The sequence below is a fragment of the Aulonocara stuartgranti genome (assembly GCF_965226115.1).
Source record: "Aulonocara stuartgranti genome assembly, chromosome: 3".
NCBI lineage: Eukaryota > Metazoa > Chordata > Actinopteri > Cichliformes > Cichlidae > Aulonocara > Aulonocara stuartgranti.
Window position 1 is genome coordinate 38,104,533 of NC_138941.1, and position 22,767 is coordinate 38,127,299.

General features: G+C 42.0%; 1 protein-coding gene across 7 annotated transcripts in view; it reads left to right on the plus strand.

Annotated features, from left to right (window-relative positions):
• arap2 (ArfGAP with RhoGAP domain, ankyrin repeat and PH domain 2) overlaps positions 1-22,767 on the plus strand; it is a 176,490-nt gene that overhangs the window by 87,490 nt on the left and 66,233 nt on the right. For all 7 annotated transcript variants that reach the window (XM_082526030.1, XM_082526031.1, XM_082526028.1 and 4 more), the window contains exons 14-15: positions 8,306-8,480; positions 20,804-20,929. In XM_082526030.1, coding sequence (XP_082382156.1) covers positions 8,306-8,480; positions 20,804-20,929 — 301 coding nt within the window. The remainder of the gene's footprint in view (positions 1-8,305; positions 8,481-20,803; positions 20,930-22,767) is intronic.

The window sequence follows — 22,767 nt, forward strand, 5'->3', positions numbered from 1 at the left end:
ATTTTTCAAGGGATCTTATATGTGTTTTCACTCTTGTATGCTTTTCATACAAGTTTCATACAAGACAGATAAAAACTTTATAAGATTTATATATATCTTTTCCATATGGGCAAGCTGGACTGACTGACACCCACATATAGTGAATTGCAGTAATCCAGTTGAGATAAAACAAACGCATGAATTGCTCGTTCCAAATTTCTAAAAGATAAAAAAGATCTCACTTTGGATAGGAGCCTTAATTTAAAAAAGGACTGCTGGACAACTGAATTAATTTGTTTCTCGAATGTAAGTTTGCTATCCAAGGAAACCCCCAGGTTTTTTACATGCGTTTTAACAGCACATGTTAGGTTGCATAAGTCCAAATCAGGGGCATTGAAATTACAGCTCAGTCCAAAAATAATTACCTCAGTTTTATCCTGGTTGAAGGTAAGAAAATTTGAGGCCATCCAGGTTTTAACTTCGTCAAGACATTTGACTAGCGATTCCATGGGCGTGGAGGTGTTTCTATTAAACTGAAGATAAATCTGGGTGTCGTCGGCATATGAGTGAAAGCAGATGTTATGCTTCCTAAAGATTAGGCCTAGGGGCAACATGTAGATTGAAAAAAGAATTGGGCCTAATACGGAACCCTGCGGGACACCACAAGTAAAAGGAGCTGGGGAAGAAATAAAATCATCAAGGCTCACGGAAAAAGTCCTCTCGGAGAGGTACGACCTAAACCATTCCAAGGGGATACCTTTGATACCACATTGCTCCAAACGGGAGATCAGAATGCTGTGGTCAACAGTATCAAAGGCTGCAGTTAAGTCTAGGAGCAGGAGCACAGCTGGGTCTCCTGAGTCAGTGATTAATAAAATATCATTAAGTATTTTATGTATGGATGTACTGGAGCAAAAGAAGCACCAACTGAAACTGAAGCTATAGAAGTCATGTTCTGAGGTGTAGTGGCAGTCATAAATAAATGACTTCATGAACGGTTTTCTGTGAAGAAGAGTTCAGCTGATATGCCAGTTTACTGACATTACCGCTATTGGTGTTGGTGTGTTTGTAGGCTGCACTGTCTACACTATCTGCAGTGGTGGTACTGTGCAAAAGTCTTGAGCCACACCTCAATTCTTTGTATTTCGTCCAAGGAACCCAGCACTCTTGAGCAGCAGTAGTTGGACACTGGCTGCTTTTTCATACATTTTTACTGAAAATTGTATCTTTAGGCACTTTGTTAAAAGTCAGTAACTTAATGAGTTGGTGGCTAAATAAAAAACCGAGAGAATTATAAGGGGAGTGTCCAGAGTCATTAGTTAAGCATGGCGGTGTTGGAGATCTTGTCAAAATTTAAGGAATTATGAGCACAGAAATGTACCATCAGATTTTGATTCGCCACATAATACGTTTGCTTGACAACAGCTTCATTTTCCAGCTTGACCATGATCTCACACACACTCCCAGTGCAGTAAAAGCATACTTGGATAGAAAAACACTCAGTGAAACACTATCAGTCTTGGATTAGTCTCCCCAGAGCCCGGACCTCAACGTTATTGAAGCAGTGTAGGATCATCTTGACAGAGAACCGAACAAACGGCAGAAACATCCAAAGAAGAGCTCTGAATGCCCTTCAAGACGCGCAGAGAACTATTCCTGAAGTCTGCTTAAAGAAATGACAAGAAAGCTTGACTAAGAGAGTTCAGACTGTGTTGAAGAATAAAGGCGGTAAAACCAAATATAACTTTCTGTACACTGTATAAAGTCTGTTTTTGACTTATATCTTTGTACATCATCTAATAAATCACTTCCCCTATTTCCCCATTTCCCTGGCAAAATATAAAGAAACTAGAGGTGGCACAAGACGTTTGTACAGTACTGTATTTGTTGTATCTGTGCTGACTCAGTGTCTTAGTGGTAAGTTGGTAACTCTATCCATCCGTTTTCTTAACCACTTCTCCATTTCAGAGTTGTGAAAGGGCTGGAGCCTACCCCAGCTGCCATACTGCAAAAGGCCGAGTATACCTTGGACAGGTTGCCAGTCTGTCACAGATGCTTATTAGTTTGTTTATGAATTTTCCAGCAATATAATCTTACAATGATGTCATCATGTACAGAATATAAGCTGATGTCCCACTTTCTGAAGTTCTAACAGCCTAAAAATCACCATCAGCCACAGAAATCAAGTATTGATCGTACTCTGCAAGGAAATAGAAGAGACTTCTTCTGACTCCTCTAACCACTTTAAACAGATTAGAACATCTAACAGTACTCTGTGTATGTGACTTGATGGATTTTGTCTGCCTTTCTAAGCTGAACAAATGTGGCGAAGGTACAGCAGGTCCACAGCCGACTACCCTCATAGTCCTGAGCATATAGCAATGCCCTTAACATTAAAGCTGCCATTGACTTTGTCTTTAGGCAAAGACACGTATGCTACACCAATAACCACATTGCTCTGTTGACTTGTGGCTTCTGTCTTAAGTCTGCAGTCACTCTACCTGCCAGTTTTAAGTTTTCCACATCAAAAATGCCAGGTTAAATATTAGCACCAGTCAGCATATGTTTACAGGAAACAATTATCCTTTTCTGTAATGTTGTTCCCCCAAGATAAATGTGTAAAATAGAGTCCTCCCCACTGCATAATGTAAGTAAAACATAAAAAAAACACAACCCTTGCAGACCTTCAGTGTAATATTTCTCTGTCTGCTTAGCTAAGTAATTTTAATTAATGATGGGCAGTGATAGCAGGAGTTCCCCGAGCATGAAATCTGTTTTATAGCTTCGTTTGTACCTTTAAGGAAAAGTGCACATGGTACACTCCATAAGCTAAATCCACTAAACTTGAGAAAGCCCATATTTTCCTGACCTTTTGACCATTGGTAAATCCGCACTTTAAGCCTAAAGATGCCAAAGGAGAAGTCTTATCGATCTCAAGTATAGGCATGTTGGTGCTTAGGCCTTGGGGTTTAGGGTTTATTGCTGCTGTAAAAAAAGAAAAAAAGGAGAGGGTCTGCTTTTTCTGGCCTCCTTTTAAGAGCTCTAAGCAGTGAAGCAGTTTCCACCGGCATCAGCATTTACGCAGATCAGCCCCCTTGTATTGTTTTCCTGCACCGAAAGAGGGGAAATGGAAATGTAGACAGGGGGAATGAGGCGAGAAAGTAAGGAAGAGATATACTAGCTAGCTAAGTGGAAAAGTGGATTAGGATCCACAACAGAAACGCTTGGGTTGGTTTTATTACGACTTTGCCAGCTTTCGCGCGAGCGTGCGCTTTGGGGTGTGCGGCGTGTACATGCGTGTGAACATGTGTGCTCCTTCACTTGAGATGTGTGAATTTGCTGTTCTAGTGGGAGCTCTTTGCAGGCGGGTGCAGGAGGGGAAGTGTAACACAGACGGAGTGCAGCACCCCGAAAGAGTCAAGCCACTGGAGAGGCAGGGGCGTTTTAGTGTGTGAGTGCACGAGGGATGAATGCAGGGAAGGGCTGGAAGTGGCCTTGACACACTTGAAGTGTCATGGAGGCACATATAGAATACGATACATGCAGCTAGGTCTATCAGTACGTGGACATTAACACAATTCTAGACTTTATTTACTGCAAAGGACTTTTATTCAAGTATTAAAAACAATCCTTATATTGTAAATGAAGCTGGTGTGTCCAGTTATTCTTGGGTACTTATAAAACTGGGGTTTGTTTAACCACTTAAATTAAAACTGAAAGCCTGAACATCAATCACATGTTAATTCTTTCATTTAAAATCTACTGTGGTGACCTGCAGATGTAAAATATGTGCGCCAAAGTGCACTAAAACACTAAAAAGTCTTCAAAGCAACTCTATACATCTCCACACAAACTAATGAATCACAAACAACGTGTTTAAAAAAAAGAGACCAAAAAACCCCAGTATTTTTAACATAAACAAGGACACTGAGTCTAATCTCATCGGACACGCTGTTCCACTTCTGTGTCACATTTACTTACTGTAACACAAGCGCGAATATGAAATAATGAAAGCTATATAAAACCTTTTTCCTCTGGGACTCCTCTCGGGACAAAGACAATAATACTAGCAGTTTCCTTGTTGACATTCAAGCAGTTTTTCTGAAATCATGCGATGGCATTTCAACAGGTTTTATGGGGCTCAGGGGTCACGAGATTTACTCAGCGCATGCCGCAAATCACCGTTTAAAGCGTCATTTCAGGTAATGAAGTAAAGGTAGTGATTTATAGGTGACTGCGTCAATATGTTCGCTTACATAATCCCAGCAGTGTGTGTTGCGATGGGATTCTTTTTGTTTGCAACCCATCATTTTTTCCCCCTTCATTTAATGCGTACTCTTCATCCCGCTCCCTCTCTTTCTCAGTCCCATTTCCCCTCCATTAGAAGCTCATATCCTAGTGACCTCCACTAACTCTCCGCAGACCACATGACCTAGAGAGTGCGGTGTCAAAGGAGCTTCTTATATCATTACACACCCTCGCACACACGCACACCCTAACCCTCTTGTGGCCACGGTAATTGCTATGACACGGAAGGTCATTTCCAGAGACGACACAGAATAAGGCCAAGTTGCAAGGGACTATTTTGCCATAATCTGACCCCATCTTCCGTGTGCGGGAAAAAGACAGAGGCGCGCGCGTGTGTGCACGTGCTAAAGTAATTATAATTTTTTAAAATCTTTCTTCACATTAATTTTCGGTTATTGTGCTACTGATGAAGATATCTATTTTTTTGGCACAGCTCTGGGAACACGCATATTTGAACATCTTTATCTCAGTGCAGGGCCTTTGTGTGGGTGGCCAGGTTATATCGACGGGTACTTTTGTTTGTGCGTGTATATGCACAAGCCTCGGCGTGCCTCACTTTCGGATGGCTATTGCTTGTTTGTGGCGGATCGATGCAGCCTACTGACTCGGCTCAAAGCCCAGTGAAAGGAAAGGTTGTTCGTTGAAATTCCGCTATTTGCCACTCGACTCCTCCGTTGATCCCCTTTGTTGAGGGTCATCGTGCACGGTGTCACATCAATCGACTGGACAGATTGAAATAGACAGAAAATATTTTCCCTGCTCAGACTGTATTCTTCAGACTCTTTTATCTTGCTTATCTTAGCGGGATCACAAAGTATGTCTGCATGGCCAGACACCACACTCGCTCTATAACGATGTCTTTCTTCATCTTATAGGCGCTGTTAAAGGTGGAATGTAAAGAAGAGTGTATAGAGGAAATTTATTTATTTACCTTCCCTGCTTACGTGAAACCAGTGCGGCGTTACCTTACACCGCATTTAGTTTGATGTCAGCAAGGTCTAAAGAATATCGAGTCTGTATTTAAATGAAGGTTAAGGCTTCACAAGAGGAGATGGGAAGAAAAAGTGAAACTCACAGGAATTAGTTTTAACTGCCTCCTTCTGTTTAACCTCTTAGTGGCTTTTAGATACTTTTCTTTAAAGTGCAATACGTTAAATAAGTTGCCTTAAAAGGTGTTGGTATTGTTTTAGAATGGAGTGTAATAGAATCCTAAGTGAGGCTGCTTTTGCTTTTCTGTCAGGCTTTAGTTAATCTCTTGAAACCACCCGTGTTGATGTCCTCCATCACTAGACACCGCAACTGTTACCAATCAGACGTTATTATGATCTGCTGAAGAAGCTACATTGTTTTGGCTTGATGGAGCAACCAAGCCACTGATCCCCGGCCGTGTCTTGTACTGGTGGACTGGAGAGGGAACATCACAAGCTACGTGCCAGGAAGCATCAGCGGAGAAAGGAAGCCCAGCTGGCTGGCTCTCCTAATAATATTCTCTCGAGTGGTCGCTTGTCAAAAGCCTCCAGCTATCGTCGCATTTACTCTTTTGTTCATTCTCTGCCTGTCGTTCAACAGGGTTGACAAGAAGTCACAGTCATGGTCTATATACGAAAATATCTGGGCAGCAGTACTACTGCTTCTCATGCTTGACCAGGGCCAGACTGGATGCTACACTGACTCACTATCCCACCTTGAGGTATTACTTGAGTGTCCGGGCCAGTGTAGCTACGGTTTCTCTGCATCGAAGTAGGAAATATGTCTTTGATATAATGGCCCTGCTTTGTATTGTTATGAAGCAGGGTTATGTTTATATGCATTTTATTCTTATAAAGAAAAGAACAAAACCATCAGTGACAACACTGTTTTTCTGTTGTGTATAGTGTAGTCGTTTACACATTGGCTTGGCCAGTGAGACACAAATCCCTTTGGCGTTTCGTGAGGAGTGGTTTAGCAGCTTAAAACTTTTCCAAATATTATTCAGTATATAACTTTAAGATTCTCTTAGGTAGTGCAAAAAAAAAAAAACTCCAAATGACACAACATGGTTAGGTTGTCTGTTGTGCTGCACTTCTGGTGACTTTGCAACATATTTTGATTAATGTGGCAGCTAAGGTGGTTACAAGCTACTTGCTAGTAGCTAAGTGGCATTAACATGTGCAGTAGCCAGGTTAACATCTATAATAACTGCTGGGGGCATTTTTATTCAGCCAATCAGAAAAGGTCTGCTTAAAGAAGCGAGTGGCTTTAAAAGGGGAGGAGCTAAAAACGTTGCGGTTGAACTGAGAGGCTGCATTTAATTTTGTTTTCTTTTTAAATCTATTTGTTGACTAAAAACAAAAACGTTTTCGGTAGAAATAAATAGAATTTCATGCCACACACCCCACAGTTTCAGTCAGTGATGGTACACTGGAACAGTATACAAGGTGAATGTTGGATGAATAAGAAACAGAATGTTGGCATCAGTAAAGTCTTCTGTGGTTGTCCGTCCATCCATCCATCCATCCATCCATCCATCCATCCATCCATCCATCCATCCATCCATCCATCCATCCATCCATCCATCCATCAATTCATCCTTCCTTCCTTCCTTCCTTCCTTCCTTATAGTTTTCCTCTGCAGTAGCTTTGTGTCTCTTAGTTGGAGAACCCTGCTCATTATTGAAGTTTCATAGTGACTGGTGGAGGCGTACAAATGTATAAAATTCATGGAAAAACCAACCTCACTCTGTTCCACCAGAACCGCTTCAGTCTGCCTCGGCATTGATTCTGTAGGTCTCTCTTGCGTTGCTGGAGTGATGAGACACCTTTCCTCCAAAGGATACTCCTTATGTGTCATTTTGATAGTGATGGAAAGCTCCCATGTGTGTTGAGTTCTGGTGATGAGAAAGCCGTGACATCATTTTCATAATTACCAAACCATTCGGAGACCTCTTGTGTCCCCTCGATGAGTCCTGAAAAAGACCATTTCCAACAGGATAGAAAAGGTTCATCAGAGGATCAAGGTGATCACCCGGAACAACTGTGTATTGATTCGCGCTGACCCTCACTCTAAAGGAGGGCATCGAGGGTGCTCAAACAGAGCAACAGATCTTCCTGAGAGGAGGGGTCAAGGATTTTCCTTTAATTATTACCCGCCTGCACACTGCACTCTTTGTTTAGGCTCATCCTGAACGTTTAATACATGCTCTGTTTATCCATGCACAGATTACATGGCTGTATTTATCAGCTTCTGATTCATATATATATATATATATATATATATATATATATATATATATATATATACACATATTCCATGCTTGGTTTGTTTTCCTGCAGGAAATTCACTCTATCTTGCTTCATCGCAGCCTGCTGCTGTTCTTTTGTACTTTTAGCTCACTTCGTTGTGTTTCATGTCTTTATTCCCACATTTCTCTTTGTGAAAATTGTTAGTTTCATTATATTTAATATGGCCCATTTGTCCTCTCCTTATTTGCTATATTCCTTTTTTTTTAGCTCAGGGTTTTGAGCTTTAATGATTCCCACTGGGAGTATTAAAGTTTGATCGCATTTTAACTTCTCTTTTGAGATCAGCGGGTGGAACTCAATTCGTAACTTTATGTGGTTTTCTGACGCCGCTTTATAGACTCTTTGTCCTCTATCAACCTGGCAATCGCGCATACACGTACGCAGCAACACCACGCTGCTCCTCCTACACAGAGAAGTGAAGCCATACTTACATTTCCAGAGATTTTTTTCACTGTCTCTATGTCTGTTTTTTTTTTTTTTCTTTTAAGGCATTAATCCAGCTACAGAAAGCTACTTAGAAATCCAATGAGCTGCTGCTCCACTTCTTCATTCTTTTATTAGGCTATCACAGCAGGAAATGGAAAGTGGCAGGTGGACGTCCATAAATGAGATTTGCGACCACTAAAAATGAGCCTCGGGAATCTGATTCACAAACACGCCGAAACTGCAAATAAAATGTGAGCGAAACTCGCAAATAAGCTCATCACGGGCCCTTGTATCTTCTTTTATGTGTGAAGGCGCTGTGTGCAGCTGTGGTGTCCTCTGATGTGCTGCAGACCATGGCACTCGTGTTCAGCGGGGCAGATGTTATGTGCGCCACCGGGGATCCAACCTACTCCACCCCGTACCTCTTGGCTCAGCGCGCTGGCCAGAAGCTGCAGATGGAGTTCCTGCACCAGAACAAACTGTGCGGTAAGCAACTTTGTTACTGTCTCCTCTCACTTTGAAGCATCCGAAAAGCGCGTTTCCGCTGCGCATACTCGTTTTGCTTCATTAACGAAGGCAACGGGAGTTGTACTCGGAAACTTTTCCGTGGTCAGTGTTCAACACAGTTGAGGTGCCAAGGCAACAGAAAGAATAACTCATGTATTCTTTTGGCCGAGTTAAAAAAAAAAAAAAGAAAAGAAAAAAGCTGACACGTTCTCATAAATCTGTGAAAAGGCCTTTAAACCAGGTGTGCAAGTTGGACTTTTACAACCATCAGCACCACATATATTCTGCCCCTATCCCTTCTACTTTAACAAGCCAATCATGTTTAAAGCCCATACTCACCGCTGTGCCGCCACGTTCATAAAAGCACAGAGGGAGTTTTTATTTTTTCCCTCCCTCTCCGCCGTGAATAGGAAATAAAGACAGAAAAACCCACAAATATGAAGCTGGTGAGTTTTAAGTTAAAAGTTCTCTCTCCCTTTTTCTCTTTCTCCATCTCTCCCTCTGTCTACTTCCCCCCCTGCACCCACCTTTTGTAATACCCACCTAATGTCCCCGGTTTGGAGGCACGCCACAGATGTGCTGTGTCGTGTGGCTTCCTCGTGATGGATGTGGGTTTTTTTTCTTCTCTTTTTTTGCCGATGTTGAGGACGTATTAAATTAGAAGCGTGAGCCGGGCTGCTGTTGGCTGAGGCAGGTGAGGGAGACTTTCACGGGGACTGTAGTTTACATAATGTATGCGCTGCATCTGTGTGCACTTGCCGGCACCGAGCCTGTTAGGGACTCTCTAATTGCTAGCGTGGGTCACCTGGTTACTGTGGCAACGGCCATTACTTGGAGGTGTGCTGGCGAAGCGCGTGAGCGGACGGGCAGATAAATGCGCGCGCATTCTTGCGGCACGCTTCAGACGTACTGTCGATCTGAAACGTGTAGAAAGGCCACGTCTGTGTGCTCATTATGTGCCTGCGAGTTGCAGGGCTTCATCATTAACAAATAGATGTGTATGAACAGAGTTTTCCTGTCTGAATAAACTGAACATCTATTGTGGACAAGCAGGTCCAGGGCCAGGGAGGCTACTGAAAACCAAAAATATGACTCCTGCAGACTGACTCTATTCTTTGGCTGTAACGGAGGGAACAATCACCACTGCAGCACTTTGGAAATTAGATCTAAATGACAGAGACAAGGAAAGTGCTCCTAACCGTAAAGTTTAGCCAGAACAGAGACCTTAAGGATGACTAAATGTCTCTATATATGTGAAACTGGCAACATGGTACCACAATCTTTTCTTAATATCCTGAAATAGCAGCTCAGTATCCCCTGAAATTACATTTATATTTGACAGTTCTGCAGCCACATGATTTATGTTCAATACCAACTTTCAGTACCAATGTAGGAAGCAGTGTGCCTTTTATTTAGTAAGGCAGAAAGTACAGATGTGGAGGCTGTGGTGGTTAGGTGGCTCTTTGCAGGAGATCAAAGTTTAGATCGTATCTCAGCCCAGCAGTTAGGCTTGGTGTCAATTTGCATACTTCTTGCATCTTGTACTTGATGCAAAATAAACTCACACTTGTGTAGCGTGAGAATTTTAGCCTTAGGCTGTATTTAAAAGATGGACATGAGAACAGTTTTTCAATATAAATGCCACCTTCTCAGTATTTTACAATCAGAAGTGAGGAACAAGGACACTGCATATGTTACGGTATGGTTTAATCACAAAGTCTGCTCAACCCAAAAAACTCGAGTGGGTATTATACAAAATAAACATTTTATATGGCTTGAAACTAGTAATCTCAGTGTCCATCTAATGCTACAGTCACACCAGAGAAAACTGTGGTTGGAGATTGCAGCATGATCAGAATTACAGCGACTGTGTGCAGTGAACTTGTGATCTTATTGCCTGTCGGTCTGTTTATCAGTCAGATTGTGATGTAAGTGGGTCAAGCTGGGGATTGAATGCAATCCGTTAGTGACAAATCTGTGAAAATTGCAGATCTGTTGCTGTCGACATACGCAAAAGCAGCTCCTGACATTCACACTTCAACCAGAACCTCATAGATTTAGAAACTCGGAAATTCCTCCAGAAATAGTGACGTCGTTTCTGCAAGATGGAGATTTTACTGCAAAGTGATGTAGACAACCCTGCTTTTATATAGGAATATAACCAGTATACAACCAGATGGCAACCAGTTGAGTCCACTGAGCTGTTACGCTCATTGGAACGGACTGACTCAGATTGATTCCAGTGTTTGTGTTGACTGTTTATAGATTTAATGGCGAATAAAATTGTTTACAATTAAATTCTGCCTGTTCAAGTCAGACTGCCTCGCTGGGAACCACCTGTGCAGTCACTTTGTGATTGAAGGTGCTGCACATTCAACCTCTGGACAACCAGTTGTGGCAGCTATTTGTAGTTGGTCACAAGGAGGTTGGCAACCTGTGTTATTTTAGTGTGGATGGACTTTTATGTAGGCTTTACGATTTTAGCAGAGCGTGTAGCCTCTCACTGCACACATTGCTCAGTTTTTTCGCAGTGAAGATGACAGCATCCACACACCCATCCATCCACCCATCCGTCCACCCATCCATCCATCCATCCATCCATCCATCCATCCATCCATCCATCCATCCATCCATCCATCCACACACCCATCCATCCATCCATCCATCCATCCATCCACCCATCCATCCATCCATCCATCCACCCACCCATCCATCCATCCATCCATCCATCCATCCATCCATCCATCCAACAATCCATCCATCCATCCATCCATCCATCCATCCATCCATCCATCCATCCATCCTCTTCTACAATTCAGGTTTGCAGGTGGGTTGGAGACTATCTCAGCTGCCATAGGGTGAGAAGCAGTCTACACCCTGGACAGTTCGGCAGTCGCAAATCTAACACAGATATACAACCATTCACACTCACACATTTGGACAATTTAGAATCACCAGTTAACCTAACCCCACTAACTGCATGTCTTTGGACGGTGGGAGGAAGCTGGAGTACCCGGAGAGAACCCACATAGACACACGGCGAACAATAATGCAGAAATGTGATGTGAGACGAATTCTAGTTGTTGATTTTTATTTTTTTGAATCATAATCACTACCATTGTAGTGAGATCTTAGGTTTATATGGAGCTTTGTATCGTGCATGTGTTTGGTTCTGCTTTTGATTTCAATTTGGCTCACTATGGATGTAGCCAGCGACGCTGCGGGACTGGGACCTCTTTGTGACGATCTGCTGTACATATGCAGTCCGCAGACAGGCTGGAAATGTCAAATAAGTGAGAGACAGACTTGCGTGTTAAGGTAGATTTAGTAAAACGAACTACAGCCACGATCAAACATGTTTTTCATCATGGTTGCACAGGTGCCTACAGGTACTAAAGATTCCAAATAAAAGGCCGAGAGAGGAGACTGTCCTGCTGTTTTATGTGATGGAAAGAAAAATAAATAGTTGTGCTGTGAAAAGATTAAACCTCACCACAAAATGTGTCCGGACTCCCTCTTCTGACATTTTCCTACTGTTGGACGCATTGTCAGATCGCACAAAGCTGCAGAAAGCAGTGTCTGCATTGTTTTTGTGCGTGTGGGCCCCCAGAGTTTGCAGGCAGACTCGTGAAAATTTTGATTAAACAGAAAATGAACTTTTTCATTTGTTGTGTGCAGCGTTATGTCTGGCAGATTCCGGGAACAATTCAATACCCACATGACACCATCCCTACTGTATAGCATGGAGTTGACAGAGGGAGGAATAAAAGGAGAAACACAGCAGCCAATATTGAGGGCAAAACTGAGTTCAGAGCGAGTTTGGAGTTTGAAAAGACCTCAGCCTTACAGTTGAATTTTCCAGCAGGATAACGATTGAACACATGCAAGGACAGATATAGGTATTTTAAGCATTTGCAGAAGCAAACCACTATGTCTGGCTGTGAGCAAATTTCTTTTTTCTGCCCGTTTGCTTATCTTGTAAAACCGAAATTCACATAAAGAGTGACCTTCAGGCCTTTATTCGACCACCACGTCGTGCTGTAAACCAGACAAACGCGGCCTATTTCAAAACTCGCTATCCCCGTGGTGTCAGACTGGAATGAGCCAGCAATAAACAGGCACCCTGAAGAATTCTTTCTCCTAACAACTAAACTCCAAATCGGACTGCCTCTTGGTGTGTGTGTAAAACATCGCCGCTGTCTCCGTTCACAGTGTGAATTGCGCTCCCAGTTTGTGAAAATAAGAATAGGGACAAACCCTCTATTATCCCAGGATGCGGTGAAGCCCCCCAAAAGCCAAAAACCAAAGCTGCAAGCCCCGCTTTTCCCAAAACCGTCTCCACACTCTGCTCCCCCCATGGCGGCTAATTTGTAGCCCCGGTGTTCGGACATCTGCTGATAGCAGATAGCATGGCCACTTCATTAGCTTCCTTTCTCTGCGTGTTTGTAAGGAGGGGGCCTCCACGGACCTCATTCTCAAGCTCGCACCTGCTCGCCTCAAAGCACCTCGGGACACTGTAGGAGCACGTTCCTGTGCACATTACCATCCCGGATTCTATTAAAAAGCCAATGGTAGCTTTCCGTGGCAGTGTCTCTTCACATTTTAGGAACTCCCCGAGGGCAGCTTCGTTGATGCCTCTATTCCTTATAGTCAAAGGCTTTCCCTGTGATGATTTCTTGTATATTTCTAAGTTCCTGTATAAACTTCATGTCTGGTGTATCTCTACCTCCAAGGAGACCTTTATAGATGAAATTGTTAGATATAATTTATAGCAGCAGTAGTCGGTGTCGAAACCTCTACAGCGATTTAAGTCATTCTTGATTGAAAAGTCACATGGGGGTGTTATCGTAATATTGTGTGCCATCTTTTGTGTTTGAAGGGCAGTGCAACTGTATGTCCATCTATAACCCATTAATGCCAGGTATTTTATATTTGATGCTTGAGTTTTTGAGACTTCTACATCTGATGTAGTGGTGCAATATTTAGGCCCATGGCTTAAATAGAAGACATGGAGGACTGGTTTGGCCAATCAAGTCTTGTGAGACCAGGCAGAACATTCAGCATAACAAGTTGTTAGTGTTTATTGCATGTTCTTCTGCATTATTCACCCTCTGAATATAAGACGTGATGTGTGTGGCTGGTCTTATAAGTAAAAGAGGCTGAAAAGAAGGTCCGTGGCGTCTCCAGGCAGAATCTGAGTCACTACGTTTTTACATGGACAGCAAGATCCAACAGTGAGGCATCAGCGGGGAGTGACTCGTGATTTTTGACAGAACACTTGTCAAAAAGAGAAAAGGCTTTGTGGTCACGGCAGATGGTCACCCCTCTCTGAGGGGTTAAAAGGGAGTTTTTCCTTCCCACTGTCGCCAAGTCCTTACTCCTAGGGAGTCATTCATTGACAAATGTTGCTTTGTTGAGCTAGTGAGGACACAGAAACAACCAAGCCAGAGTTTGAACAAGTAACCTTCTTACTGTGAGGTGACAGTGCCGTAAGACGTCATCAGGGTGAGCCGATCTTTGGGTTTCAGTAAGGCTATAGCATTAGATAAGCTAACCTTGACTCACAAAATAATAAAAAGCCTTCCTATTATGTGCATTAGGTAAAAGTCAGCCTTTAAAATAGCGCATGTCCTGCAGAACCAGTCAAAATAATGGGACTCTGTCTCCAGATACAGGACAGGGGAGAAGAAGTGCTGTGCAGTCTCACATACAGAGGGACATCTGGTTTCCCAAAATGTCAATTTTAGAAGGATTTAAGTTGCATGTTGTTCTTTGTTTATTTGACCCCAGTTGAACCAGAGGGTGTCCTGTATCTGGTGCTTGGTACAGAAAGTGTTCAAATGCAGTGTCGTGGCTGCCGTGAGACTAAAGGGAAGATGTCAGAAGACTGAGTCTCAATTATAGAAGACTGCAGTGAAAGAGTGGTTGGTGTCTGCAAAGATTTCAGGTTTCAGATTGGGCTGCAGCTTTCTTACAATTTTTAAAATGACGTGTATTTGATCTTACTGAACAGACAGTGTTTTCACTTAGAGAGTGCATGTTTTTATTCATATTTCCACACCGACTGTGGGCCTAAATTTCATTTAAAGTGATATTAGAAAGGTCTTAAAAAGCATTACGTGTAACTTGTTTAAGCCTGAAAGAGCAATTTGACCGGTTATAGAAATATTAGATAATACAGCTGTTAAAGCAGCTCCTCCAGCAGATAATATCAGTGCAAAGCGTGGCATAAAGAAAAGCCTGCTCTCCTCAGGACTGCAGCACTTCTCTGTAAACGCAAAACCCCTGCCATCTGAACTATTTGTAAAATGCTAAACCCCATAAAAATTGTACAAATGTTGGCTTTAAGCTCACAGTTTTAACGAAACGACTTGCACATCTTGTTGCGTAACACCCGCCCTGCTAGGCATCAGCTAATGCCTACAACTGTGAGGAGAACAATGTAAACATGTAAATAGTGTTTTATGGAGGCTCTTCACTCCACCCAGGAGGCCGTTGTACTGTGAAACCGAGCCGTACAGCAATGCCTCTTACTTTTGGCATCATTCCACTCCTTAAATGACACACCATGGATGTGGAGGCAAAGAAGTTTTATTGTTGTCGCCCTAGCGTCCCTGATGCCCTGAATCTTGCGTCACATTAAAAATTTATCTGGCAGACTTTTCAGTGTGGGTAATAAAAGGAACACTCACACACACACACACACACACACACACGCACACACACACACACACACACACACATATATATATATATATATATATAGAGACACTAAATCAAACTCGCGTCTCTATTTCACCCCGTTGTTAGCTTCAATGCAAGACTGGCAGGTTTTTTTTTCTGTCCTTGTTGACATTGTTTATGTTTTCGACCAGTTCCCTCTGACTGTACGCAGGGCAGTAAGAGGGTTAGGAGGTCGCAAAAAGCTGCTCAGTGTTTGGGTAAATTAAGGTGAAGTGTCTGTTTGTGGATGGTTTGAATTTTAAAAGTGTTTGTGTGTGTTTGTGTATGTGTGTGTGAGCATGGCCTCCAGCTATACAGCTCAATAAATACAATAGTTTCTTTTTCTTTAATCCTAAGAATGACTATAAGTTTATACACTGAGGAAACCTCTGGCTCTTTTTATCTTTAGCTGACTTAGGCGTTCCTTTACGCTCTTCCCGCACATGTTCTGTATTTGTGTTATCGCTTACCTCATTGCTCTGTGCGCGCGCGTTTGTGTAGGTGTGTGCGTGCATGTGTGTGACCGAGCTCCTCTGATTACCCCACTGTCCACTGCTTGTTGGGGACCACTTTGTGACCGTTGCCGTGGGCGACCAGATGGCTAATTGAGCACTCTGTCATGTCACCTCCCTTCACAGGGGACTGAGCCAATCGGCGCAGGCCAGACTTCTCAGCTGCCGCCCCCACAGACATCACAGTCCCATCTTAACAGAGTCCAGCTTTAGGGGCCCAGAGGGGTTGTTTAGAAAGCTCACAAAGGGAGCCTTGTTACAACTGATACCACATCAAGCCACTGGCTTATTTACATTTTGTCAATCTGAATGGTCGACAGTGGAAAATGTGTGCATGTGCGTCCGCGTATGTGTGTGCGTAGACTCACTTCCCTGCAATTTGACTGCGAAAATCATATTCCGTGTATTTATGATGCCGTAATTGGCAGACATATCCTCTGTTAGATTCACAGCTAGATTACAGATGCTGCTAACTAACTTGGCACGGCATTCCTTGGCATCACATCAAAAGTATATTACTTGTTACGAATAGCCAAGAAAAAAGGCCTGTGTCCTGCAGAAATGATGCTGCTGCTGTTGGGATGTTGCTTTATACGAGCTCGGCTGTAAATGGATGAAGGATGACGTGCATTTGTGAGCTGTTTTTCAATGTAATTTTCCCTTGAAGTCTTCATTGATATTTACTTGATAAACTTGGCCAGAATCACAGTTATGTAAAGAAAAAATGCCAAAACTGATGCATGTTTATTAATTAAATCATTGATGGATTATTAATTAGCATTAAAACTTTTTTATACTTCTTATATTTTGTTTTTTTTTTTAATAACTTGCTAAAGATTAATTTGGCTATTGCAGCTGATGTTAGTGCTGAATAATGTAGTAGCTACAAAGGTGATGTAGTTCTTGCCTATTGACCAACAACAATCCATCCAAGTTCAAATGGAGCATTTGGATTTAATAAATGGATTTTGTACTGAAGGCTAATTTTTAAACATGCTATTCAGGGTGGGAACTACTTCTTCTTGGACTCTTTTGTGTACCCTATGATGCATCATGGCCCCGAGAACCATAATTATATAGATATGCATCTGGCTGGGGGCCCATTTAGCTCACCTGGTCGAGGCTCAACAAGGCTCAACACAGTGGCCTGGTTTAAGTCTTGACTGGGACCCTTTTGCTGCATGTCTTCTCCCACACCCATCGTTCCACCTTCCTGTCTAATTTTAACTGTCCAATCACATAAAAATGAAAAAATGCCCCTCTGTGTATTTTGTCAGCTCCTTCAGTTAAAAACACAATGAAAATTCTCTGAATTTTTAATATTCTTTTGACTTTTATCCCCGTATTAGATCTTTGAGCCTTTAAAGCATGCAAATGCCCCTGTGAAGTCTGAGCGTGTAGGTTTTCTCCTATTCAGAAATGATACTTTTCACACCTACGAGTCTGCAGGGGTCATAAATGTCGTCATCAGAGGGTGAACATGAGGCTCCGTGCAGACGTTGTGTAGTACGTCTATAAGGACTCTGCACTGCAGAGGCACCGACAACACGTGGTTCCTGCACGCAGACTGCCAAACAGAGTAATAACAACAACTTACTCAACCATGGTGTCTGAGGCTCTCCAGACGGGAGCATAATCCCAGCCTTAATGCAAACTGTATGACGTGAACAAAGCAGCAGCTGCAGAGACTTGCAGGAAAAGGGAGGTTTGATTTCCTACTTCTATAGAAAAATGAACATAGACATTATGACTGAGGGAACACACGAGCATTATTAAGTGGACAAAAATAAGCTGAACGGATATTAAGTCATAATGTTTTTCTTGTTTTGTATTCACCTTTAAGGCAGAGTTTGATCTGTTCTTATATCTCTCTAACATTGGCTAACAGTTTGCTAATAAGATGCTGCAGTAACACAGGCCCAGAGACTCCTCGATGACCCCCTGATAACCGCTCGTCTCCAGGGGGGAAAATGCGTATTCCCTTACCAGTTGCGCATTTGCTTGCTGTCGCTGCACAAAAACTGGCATATTAGAAGAGGTGTATAGTGCTGCACTAAAAAACCTCTTTGCAATTGGTTTGGTCACCAGCAGATTACCACAGTGTCAGTGTTTCCATGGAAAATGCCAATTAGTCTGTTATTACTCACCAACTATTTGCTATATGGTTGTGAGACTGTAAAGAGAGCAATGAAAACTGCGAATGGACGCACCATTAATTTTCAAAATAAAAGCCGTGGCTTTTGAAACCTATTGGTTTCAGTGGTCTTCAGTGTCACTGTGTTTAGTTTTGTCCACATTTTGCCACGTTTTTATCAATTTTTGCTACCACTTGGTGATCAGGTAGCAATTGTTTGTGAAGGACTTGGCAGCTTCTAAACAAATAACGCGCTACAATAAGAATGCACTACTGACCAAAACATTCGTAAGGTGGTTTTCCTGTCCAGTACCCTGCTTGCAAGTGATTACATCTAGCAGTAGCCTAAGTTTGTTTCTTATTCACATTTCTCTGTGTATTTCTAATAGGTTGCTTGTTTGTTTTAATATGAGAAAAACATATTTTTTATGTTTTGATATGTTTTTATGCCTTTAGAACCCTTTGAACCTTTACGTTTGACATGGATTTGAAATTGCAATATATATACTGTCCTTATTTGTGTTTGAGTCTATAATTACATTTCAGTTTTTAGAGATTCATGGCTTGTTCTCTTCTTGGTTTCTTTGCACCACTGAAACAATTTTGGACAGTAAAAAAAATGCTTTCTATAGAGACGTATGATTTTTGCTGTAGTTCTTAAATGCTCTGTAAGTTGGGCTTCTAAATCCTTTTTTATTACGTGCTTACTTGATAGTTTACTTCAAAGCAAAGAGTATTAATGCACATTTGAACACAATTAGCTCGTCTGACATAATGAAACTACACACATAACGATGTTCAGAATAAGCTTTCTTGTTAAATTAACTGGCTGTTTTTTCGCTGGGGAACGATACGCCGTCCTGAGAAGAGGCATTAGTGGTGTTACTAAAGGGTAGAAATGTCACTTCAATCAAAAGTGGTTTCAATTAAAGTTATTTTACCTTGCTTGATGAGGGAGCTGGAGGTAGTGAAGATAAAATCTGTAAGATATTTCCAAGGCTTTGGCAGAAAATTGAACCCCAGAATTGAAGCTAATTGAATTTGAGAATGATAAGGTTGAATGTGGGGAGCTCTTGAAGTTTGCGAGAAAAAGAGAGAAAAATGAGTGACTTCTAATTTTAATGGACAAAGATGAAGCGAGGACACAGTGTAGAAATTATTCGGGTTTTTTTAACAGATACAGCACGTGGAGGACTCTGCCACGAAGTGCTCTCACAATGCTGCGTCTTTGACTTTGTCACATGGTCACTCTCTTTCAATGTCATGAATAAATAAACACCAACTTGTATAATCACTTTTTATGCTGCTTGTGAAAAAAAAGAAGATAATACTGTGCTGCTTTATTGATGCCCACGGGAAAATGCTTTCCATATGTAGGTCAGTGCACGAGTTCAAGAACAGCAATTGTGAAGCCAGTGGGGATTCATTGTCTTGCTTATGGGTCCTTCAGTAGTGTGAAAGCCTCCCAGAGCTGGATCGGGGATTCACATATTCGGCTTAAAGGACAGACTTTTCAGTCAGGTATTTTATACGGATGACACTGGGAGAGAAAGCTCGAATCACGCGTGGGATTGGTGTTATTTTAATCTAAAACACTTTCCACATCCCAAATCTGAACAGCAAAATGAGATCTCAGCAGTGATTGGCATGCACTGGAGGCTGGTGTTAGGGGATCTGTTAGAATATCAGCTAATGCAAGCAGTGATTGTCATGTTAGCGTGTGTAGTGGAGCCACTGTACTATGGTTAGAGGGCAGACGCATCACCTTGTTGCCCCTTTCAGCAAATGTTCTTTGCAAGTGAATTATTTACTGAGTGGAATTCTACAGGAGAGAGATCACAAAGTTATTGAATACAGTATAAAAAATTACCCCAGAAAACAGCTTTGGGTGCACTCGGTTATTTTCCCATTGCCGATAACTTCGTCTATTTATGTGATTTTGCATATCGTATGATTGTTAAACCAATTTAAATGCTCACTTATTACGTTAAAACAATTCTTAAAAGCTGCAGTAGGCAGAGATCTAGAAAAGCTGAACCAACCGAAAGCACCACTGGACAGGAAATGGCATTTGCACTACAAATTAGGCCACACTCTCACTGGGCCACACTAGAGACTGGTTCGCGACCCACTGTAAACCTTTCCCTGACCGGTTGGTGAGTGGTTGCTGGAGGTTGCTGGCTATTGGTAGATAAATTTGTTTGCAAAGAGGTATACAGTGGTCTACCAAAAAACCTCTTTGCAACTGGGTTGGTTGCTAGTGGATTTCTGCAGTTAGCCATAGTGTGCATATGTCAACTACTAACCAAAAATGGGGAACAGTCGCCTCAAAGTAAGCTTTTAAAATTTGTTGACTCCAGCGGTAAGTCAAAAGTTTTGTTCAAAGGGGAACATTTCCCATTTCTGGACTGTCCTGCACTTCTTGCAGTTTAACCACCACTTGGCAAGTGGTTGGAGAATGTTTGGCATTTTGCATGCAGAATACAGACAACCACGGCAACTTGCTAGTGATCAAAGCAATTACTAGGTTTTTGGTGCAGCGATATATATATCTTTGTGACCAATTGTACTGGCTGAATACCAGCAACCTACAACAACCAGGAGTTCAAACCCTAATCTCTCAGGTGAAAATGTCATTGGCTTTACTCCATTGCACCACAGCTTCTTACTTAATACTTCATCCCTCTGGGCCTCTACTTCACCTGATCTGATCTCTCTCCGGATACTTGAATAAAAGTAATAAGTAACTATTATTTTTTTCTCCAATGTTGCTTAAAAAATCTGATTACTCCAGCTTTAATTTTGCTTTGCATCCCTTGAGAAAAAGGTAACATAAATGGCAGTAAAGGAATGAATGAATAGACGGGTGCCATTACATTCTTTGAGGAAAACCATTTCTTTGCTCATGTGTTCCTCCTCTGCTTCCCTTGTAGCTTTCCCTCGACTGGACCAATGGTCAGAGAACGCCTGCCTGCCTGAGGCTTCCATCTTCATGGACGGTTTCCTCTACATCTCATCTTCATCTACCAAGGCGACGTTGGACCGTCGCGGTAGGGATGGTGAGTCAAAATGGCACTTTTGCAAATCACAGGCAAGTCCAATCCATCCATCAGTCCATTTGTAAGCAATATAAGCTGCATGTTTGTCAGAGGTCTCCTCCAGTTAAGCGCTGATCGATCAATCAGTGTCAGTCTGTCAGCTGTCAAACTGCCAATCGTTTAATCTGTACAGCAAGCAGTCACAGTCACAACGATCAATGAATTTGTCTTTCAAACGAGTTCTTCCTCGTCCTCTGGGAGGTCTTGTCAGACACAAGTATGTTAGATGAATCATCAGTGAATGCACTACGGAAGCACGGAGCAAATCTGACAAAAAACTACAACAAAAAAACTAATTAAAGAAAGAATTTTAGCACAAATCCGTTGGAAATGTACCTGAGATGCCTTCTCCAAAACTTCAAATTTCTCTTTCTTTTGTCTTCCAAGCGAGTTTAAAACTTTTAATCAGCTTCCATTTCTCACCCAACTCATCAGCTGCTGCTGAACCTCCTGCTCTGCAGTGGTCCCACTTCTCCAAACAGCTGGAGCATTTCTAGGGCCCATGGGTAATTAGGAGAAGGAGCCAGCTTTGGGTAATGCCTCTGGGGAAGGGGGTTATTGGGAAGGTGGAGGAGTGGGACGAGGGATGGGGGAGAAACACTACCTGCCACTTGAATGAGCTAAATCTCCTTCATGTTCAGCATGATCTACCTCCATTTCCATTATCCCACACATGCACTGCTCTCATTGGCGGTTGTACATGCTGGCTAATGAACAGGGCTGAGGTCTGGGGAAATTGCCTCTTAGAGAAAATTGTGGAAAATTTAGCCGAGTATCTCTCGAAAAATCTCATTATCCGCACAAATGAAATTCATTTTCATTTCATTTGTTAAAGGATAATTCCAGTGTAATGCAACTTGACTCTTAATTTCATAGTTTTTGGCCAAAATTTGTATTAGCCATAATAACGTGGTTACTCACTGAGGAAATGGGGAACAAGGTGATTTCATTGCAAAAGAAAAAAGCTCGACAAGAAACCAGAATGATCAAATGACCAGTTTTGAAGTGTATCTGAAAGGGAAAAAAAAAGTCAGATTAATTCATTTTTTTTATATTCTGGTCATGTTGTATCAACAGAATGAAACTAGAAAAACTGAATTTACAAATTATTATTATTTTTTATTCATGCCTTGTTCTTCATGTTTTTCATTAAAATAGAAATGAAAGCAAATGAAATGGTTAAATGTTATTCTGTAACGCTATAGAGCAGGGACGGGGAACTTGTTCTGCAGGTTTTAGCACACCTGAATCAAATGATTAGTTCATTACCAGGCCTCTGGAGAACTTCAAGACATGCTGAGGAGGTCATTTAGCAATTTAAATGAGCTGTGTTGGATCAAGGACACATCTAAAACCTGCAGGACACCGGCCCTCGAGGCCTGGAGTTCCCCCACCCCTGCTATAGAGCCTTCTACGCATTACACATAAGGCCATGTCCACACTAATACATTTTCGTTTGAAAACGCATCTTTTTCTCTCCGTTTTGGCCCTCCGTCCACACTGAGACGGCGTTTTCACTCAAGGAAAATGCAGCGTTTTGAAAACGCTCTCCAAAGCAGATACATTTGAAAACGCAGTTTTCGCCTCGCAGTGTGGACAGCGAACCCGGAGCCTTTTCGAAAACGATGACACATTTTAGTCATGTGATGCAGTCATGTGACCAATTAAACTAAGATAGCAGAGGGCATTATACAGCAGTTGTTTTGTTTGCTCTGAATCTTGACAGCCTTGTTAAAGATTAATATCAGTCTGTACATGCGTCAGATAGCTTTTCTTCAAATTCTTTAATTCTCACTTGC